General features: G+C 46.5%; 1 protein-coding gene across 3 annotated transcripts in view; it reads right to left on the bottom strand.

Moving 5' to 3' along the window:
- Positions 1-1,438: 1,438 nt before the first annotated feature.
- Positions 1,439-7,500, bottom strand: part of otud5b (OTU deubiquitinase 5b) — a 12,821-nt gene continuing 6,759 nt past the window's right edge. For 2 of the 3 annotated variants that reach the window (XM_062545200.1, XM_062545199.1), the window contains exons 6-10: positions 5,365-5,550; positions 4,041-4,266; positions 2,667-2,775; positions 2,574-2,590; positions 1,439-2,256 (exon numbers count right to left, since the gene is read on the bottom strand). In XM_062545200.1, coding sequence (XP_062401184.1) covers positions 2,135-2,256; positions 2,574-2,590; positions 2,667-2,775; positions 4,041-4,266; positions 5,365-5,550 — 660 coding nt within the window. In that variant the 3' untranslated portion in view covers positions 1,439-2,134. Of the gene's footprint in view, positions 2,257-2,573; positions 2,591-2,649; positions 2,776-4,040; positions 4,267-5,364; positions 5,551-7,500 lie in introns of all 3 variants that reach the window. The other variant, XM_062545198.1, reaches the window with a different exon arrangement.

Below are 7,500 nucleotides of genomic sequence, written 5' to 3' on the forward strand. Positions count from 1 at the left end.
TTCACTGGAATTAAGGGACCAAGACCAGCTCGGGGATGGCCACTTCTTGTTCCAACATGACTGTGCACCAGTGCACAAAGCAAGGTCCATAAAGACATGGATGACAGAGTGTTTGGTGTGGATGAACATGACTGGCCTGCATAATGTCCTGACCTCAACGCAAAAGAACACCTTTGGGGTGAATTAGAGTGGAGAATGAGAGCCAGTCGCCTCGTCCAACATCAGTGTGTGACCTTACAAATGCACTTCTGGAAGAATGGTCAAAATTCCCATGAACACACTCCTAAACCTTGTGGAAAGCCTTCCCAGAAGAGCTGAAGCTGTTATAGCTACAAAGAGTGGACCGACATCATATTAAACCCTGTGGATTAAGAATGGGACGCCACTTAGGTTCAAGGCAGGTGACCCAATACTTTTGGCAATATAGTGGACTGTATACGTCTATTGCCACGGGTCACTTTGGAACCGACTTCTGTCTCTCCTCTATGGTGGAACCGACTTCTCTCTCCTCTATGGTGGAACCGACTTCTCTCTCTCCTCTATGGTGGAACCGACTCCCCTCTCTCTCCCTACAATGCTGCAGCAGGGTAGCACCTCCCAATTCGTGAGTTGTTGGTAGTAATGTGCAGACAGGCAGGATTGTGCCTTTCCTAAGAATCCTGACGTTCCCTAAGAATCCTGACATTCCCTAAGGATTGAGCAGGGTTCCTAAGAAATCTGACGTTCCTTAAGGATGGAGCAGGGTTCCTAAGAAATCTGACGTTCCCTAAGGATGGAGCAGGGTTCCTAAGATTCCTGACGTTCCCTAAGGTAAGGATGGAGCAGGGTTCCTATGATTCCTGACGTTCCCTAAGGTAAGGATGGAGCAGGGTTCCTAAGAATCCTGACACTCCCTAAGGATGGAACAGGGTTCCTAAGATTCCTGACGTTCCCTAAGGTAAGGATGGAGCAGGGTTCCTATGATTCCTGACGTTCCCTAAGGTAAGGATGGAGCAGGGTTCCTAAGAATCCCGACACTCCCTAAGGATGGAGCAGGGTTCCTAAGATTCCTGACGTTCCCTAAGGTAAGGATGGAGCAGGGTTCCTAAGATTCCTGACGTTCCCTAAGGTAAGGATGGAGCAGGGTTCCTATGATTCCTGACGTTCCCTAAGGTAAGGATGGAGCAGGGTTCCTAAGATTCCTGACGTTCCCTAAGGATGGAGCAACATTCCTATACAATGAACAACACACAACACATCGCAGCTCCTGTTACCGTATCACCTGAAGAAGATTCCACCTGCGTGTGTGTGTGAGAGCAGCCAATTCAAAAAGACCCTGAACGGGATATTGCAGCAGCCCTCTCGCACAACCATGCTCTCTGTGTGAGGAGCTTTGGTGTGTGTGTGTGTGTGTGTGTGTGTGTGTGTGTGTGGTCAGGAAAGCACGAGGGGAAACGGGTTGAGTAAAGGTATTTAATCTGATATTAGTGAAGAGCGACATGAATGAGCAGATTCTGTCTGAAGAGGAGAGGAGGAGGAGAGAGGAGGAGAGGAGAAAAGAGAAGAAGAGGAGAGGAAAGAGGAGCAGATTCTGTCCTTTATTCAGAGTTAGAGCCAATAACAGAACTCAGAGTAGAGGAGCAGAGGAGAGGAGGAGAAGAGAAGAGGAGAAAAGAGAAGAAGAGGCAGAGGAGAGGAAAGAGGAGCAGAGAGGAAAGGAGGAGGAGATTATGAGGAGAGGTGAGGAGGAGAAGAGGAGAGCAACAGAAGAGTGATAAGATGATGAGCCTGTGAGTAGAGCAGAGGAGAGGGGGAGGAAGAGGAGGAGGAGAAGAAGAGGGGGAGGAAGAAGAGGAGAAGGAGACGGGGAGGAGAAGGAGGAGGGGCTGGGGCAGGGGCTTGGGTCAGGGCGAGGGGAGTGAGGTCATCAGCTGGTGTCGGGGGCGGGGTGTGTGTGTGAGGTCATCAGCTGGTGTCGGGGGCGGTGTGTGTGTGTGAGGTCATCAGCTGGTGTCGGGGGCGGGGTGTGTGTGTGAGGTCATCAGCTGGTGTCGGGGGAGGGGTGTGTGTGTGAGGTCATCAGCTGGTGTCGGGGGAGGGGTGTGTGTGTGAGGTCATCAGCTGGTGTCGGGGGAGGGGTGTGTGTGTGAGGTCATCAGCTGGTGTCGGGGGAGGGGTGTGTGTGTAGCGCTGCACTCTTCATGCTGTCCAGATACTCCTGCTGGGACACAGCCAACACCGACGCCAGGATGTCGTCCTCCTCCCAGTCAGACACCCCTACACACACACACACACACACACACACACACACACACACACACACGCACACACACAGGGATCAAACATTCAAGTCCCCCAAGCCTTTATATCACATACCTGTACATTACTGCAGAAATGCAGTGTATGTGTGTGTGTGTGTGTGTGTGTGTGTGTGTGTGTAATGTGTGTGTGCGTGTGCGTGTGACTGACCGAAGGCTGTGGGGGACCTCTACATGATGGTGTGTGTGTATGTGTGTGTGTGTGTGTGTGTGTGTGTGTGTGTGTGTGTGTGTGCGTGTGTGTAATGTGTGTGCGTGTGTGTGTGTGTGACTGACCGAAGGCTGTGGGGGACCTCTACATGATGGTGTGTGTGTAATGTGTAATGTGTGTGTGTGTGTGTGTGTGACTGACCGAAGGCTGTTGGGGACATCTGCATGATGGTGCGGTAGTCCAGTGTGGGATAGAGAGACACCCGTGATGAAGAGGAGGAGGAGGAGGAAGAGCGCTCCTGGGGCATGTACAACTGGCTGCTGGGTCCTACACACACACACACACACACACACACACACACACACACAAAGACAATTGTATTCAGTCAAATGTATGTGTAGCGCGTGTGTGTTCACAGCAGTCTTTAATTTACGAGGTCAGCCAATAAGAACAAATGAACGCGATGATCTAGGAATAAAGAAAGATTAATCTCTGGTAGTCCATCATAAGTCTCATAAGTCTCATAAGTCATAAGTCTCATAAGTCTCATCATAAGTCTCATAAGTCCTAAGTCTCATCATAAGTCTCATAAGTCATAAGTCTCATCATAAGTCGCATAAGTCATAAATCTCATAAGTCCTAAGTGTCATCATAAGTCTCATAAGTCATAAGTCTCATAAGTCATAAGTCTCATCATAAGTCTCATAAGTCATAAGTCTCATAAGTCATACGTCTCATCATAAGTCTCATAAGTCATAAGTCTCATAAGTCCTTAGTCTCATCATAATTCATAAGTCTCATAAGTCATACGTCTCATCATAAGTCTCATAAGTCATAAGTCTCATAAGTCCTAAGTCTCATCATAAGTCTCATAAGTCATAAGTCTCATAAGTCATACGTCTCATTATAAGTCTCATAAGTCATAAGTCTCATAAGTCATAAGTCTCATCATAAGTATCATAAGTCATAAGTCTCATCATAAGTCACCGTTAGTCTCATAAGTCATAAGTCTCATCATAAGTCATTGTTAGTCTCATAAGTCATCATAAGTCACCATTAGTCTCATAAGTCATAAGTCTCATCATAAGTCATCGTTAGTCCCATAAGTCTCATAAGTCATCATAAGTCATCGTTAGTCTCATAAGTCATAAGTCTCATAAGTCATTGTAAGTCATTAAAAGTATCATAAGTCATTGTTAGTGTCATAAGTCATCATATCGTGAGTCATAAGTAATCATGAGTCATCATAAGTCATCATGAGTCATCATAAGTCATTGTTAGTGTCATAAGTCATCATATCGTGAGTCATAAGTAATCATGAGTCATCATAAGTCATCATGAGTCATCATAAGTCATCATGGGTCATCATAAGTCATCATATCGTGAGTCATAAGTCATCATGAGTCATCATAAGTCATCATGAGTCATCATAAGTCATCATGGGTCATCATAAGTCATCATATCGTGAGTCATAAGTCATCATGAGTTATCATAAGTCATCATGAGTCATCATAAGTCGAGTCAATCATAAGATGCACACACACCTGCTCTTACTTACACGTGTGTGTGTGTGTGTGTGTGTGAGCACTGACCTGGTGCGCAGGGCGAGGGGGGTTTGGGGGAGGGGGGTTTGGCGGGGGCGTCCGTGAGGGCGGGGCCTGGCAGCTCTGGCGAGGGGGCGGTGCTGCGGTGGCGTGGCGAGCGGCAGGAGGACCAATCACGATCATCGAACGCGCTGCAGGAGGACCAATCACGATCATCGAACGCACTGCAGGAGGCGGCCGACGCCGAGCTACACGCTGCACTCGGCTTACGGGGCTGCACACACACACACACACACACACACACACACACACACACACACACACACACACACACACACACACACACACACACATCAGCACAGGCAGCTTCATTAACACAACATCAACACAGGCAACAAAAACATTGGCAACTTCACACACACACTCACACACTCACACACACACACTCATCAGGTGCTGCCATAAAAACTCATACCACACACCTATCACACACAGGCTTACGGGGCTGTTACACACACACTCATCAGGTGCTGATCAGGTTTGGACACACACTCAAACACACGCACACACACGCACACACACGCACACACACACACACACACACACACACACACACACACACACACACACACCTGTCGTCCCTGCTTCTCCTGGTCCTGGAGCCACTGCAGGTAGGACTCACGGGCTGTACACACACACACACACACACCCCCACACACCCCCACACACACACCCCCACGCACACACGCACACACACGCACACACACACACACACACACACACCTGTCGTCCCTGCTTCTCCTGGTCCTGAAGCCACTGCAGGTAGGACTCGCGGGCTGTACACACACACACATACACGCACACACGCGCACACACACACACACACACACACACACACACACACACACACACACACACACACACACACACACACACACACACACACACACACACACACACACACACACCTGTCGTCCCTGCTTCTCCTGGTCCTGCAGCCACTGCAGGTAGGACTCGCGGGCTGTGTACACACACACACACACACACACACACACACACACACACACACACACACACACACACACACACACACACACACACACACACACACACACACACACACACACACACACTCAAACACACACTCAAACACACACACACACACACACACACACACACACACACACACGCACACTCAAACACACGCACACACACACACACACACACACACACACACACCTGTCGTCCCTGCTTCTCCTGGTCCTGCAGCCACTGCAGGTAGGACTCGCGGGCTGTACACACACACACACACACACACACACACACACACACACACACACACACACACACACACACATACACACACACACACCTGTCGTCCCTGCTTCTCCTGGTCCTGCAGCCACTGCAGGTAGGACTCGCGGGCCACCTGCTCCTCGATGGCCTCGTTGGTGGCCTCCCAGTCGGTGGCCCTCTTCTTGTCCTCCAGCATCTGCTGCTCGATCCACGACTCCTCCGACGTCTTGATCGCATTCTTCATCAGAGACTGGTCCGCAAACTACACACACACACACGCACACAGACACACACATACACACGCACAGAGACACAGACACACACACACACACACAGAGACACCCATACACAGGCACAGACACACACACAGACACACACACACACGCACGCACACAGACACACACATACACATACACACACACACACACACACACACACACACAGACACGCACACACAGACACGCACACAGACACAAATACACAGACACACACACAGACACACAGACACACAGACACACACACACAGACACACACACACACACACAGACACACAGACACACACACACACAGCAGAGAGAGCAAGAGATTTACACACAGGCACGGGGTGTAACATTATTGCAAATGAATCAGTAAATGAGTTCAAGGAAGGGTTCTTAAGAGTTCCATGGTGTTTAAGGTGTTCTATAAATGAAGACTGAAGAGTTCTACTGGATGTTCTAAGGAGTTGTACGGTGTGATTTGAGGGGTTCTATAGAATATTCTAAAGCGTTCTATGGATGAAGACTTGATTGGATGTTCTAAGGCAGTGGTTTTCAAAGTGGGGGCCGCCAGGGGGCGCTAGGGGGGCCGCAGCAAGTTGGGTGAAAATATATTGTACAAGCAAAAAAAAAAATTAAAAAATCATTAAATATTTCTATTATTGTATGTATTGATATGAAATACCATTATAATAATTTGTTGTATAGGCTACCGTTTAGGGTTGTAACGATTACAGTGTAAAGGTAAACCATGATAAAAATGTTGACGTTAACAATTACTTTTCAAACCCTATAATTATTATCGCGGTTGATAACCACGGTCTGGAAACCGTGTGTTAAATTGCGTCCAGCGTCATCTGAGCCTGCTTTTGATATAGGCCTGTCAGGCTACTATGAAGCAAAATTGGTGCCCTACTGATTCTGTTGTCTAATTTCATGGATTTAACCACGATTCGGATTTAGGCTACACCTTTTAAAAGGCGGGGAACATTTTCACCGCAAACGTGCACTGTGGCTGTCATAGGCTATATAGACACACGGCGTCTTTTTATGTACATTCATATTAAATCCATGCTACTAACGTTATCAGGAGAATACCGTAACGTTTTATTTTGAGCACTGGTTGTCACTCATTACATAAAACAGATACCAAACTCAAAGTCATGATAGAAGCACCCAGCCAATTAAACATGACCAAGGAAAAAGTGAACGGGACAACACACAATACCATGCTACTCCTAAATCATAGATTGTAACATTGCAAGACACTTATCTTTTCTATGACACCAGAAATATTTTCTTTACCTGGTTCGTTTTTGAACATTCATTTTATGTAATGAAAACATATATCCTTGAACTATGCGTGACTACTTTCCAAAAACCGAATGAAACCTAATTACGTTCACGTACTTTTTAAAGTGACAGGCACTCAATTAGACCTACACACCACCCCTGTGATATCATTAAAGACAAGTGCAATCAATGTGAAGTACTCAAATTACTGAATATTTTTAGCTATAAGTAATTATGCAGATCTCAAAATACTATAATGTTAACAAAATATATAAAGTTTATGAATTCAAAATATGAAATAGAAACCAGACAAGCCATTTTCTGTGTGTGTGGAGGGTCGAACAGAGACTGCTGTGCATGATCTGTATCCCGCTTAAGGCAATAAGGTTTTGCCTATATATTTTTGTAATGTAATAAACACTGTCACACTTTTTTAAAAACTATTTCAGCTTGTGTATGCCTATCAGTGCTTTTTTAACATATGAACACATATTTTTTTTAAATACCGTGAAACGTGTAAAACCATTGCATCCCTAAATAGTGCAAAGCCTATAAAATAAATAGATTTTCACCTATATAGGCCTATTTTATTAACTCATTTCTACTTTGCCGTATCGTTGATGGGTTCAATACGACATCATGCAAAAGGGGGGCCTTGGCTA

Source organism: Sardina pilchardus, chromosome 9 (genome assembly GCF_963854185.1).
Source record: "Sardina pilchardus chromosome 9, fSarPil1.1, whole genome shotgun sequence".
NCBI classification, from domain to species: Eukaryota; Metazoa; Chordata; class Actinopteri; order Clupeiformes; family Clupeidae; genus Sardina; species Sardina pilchardus.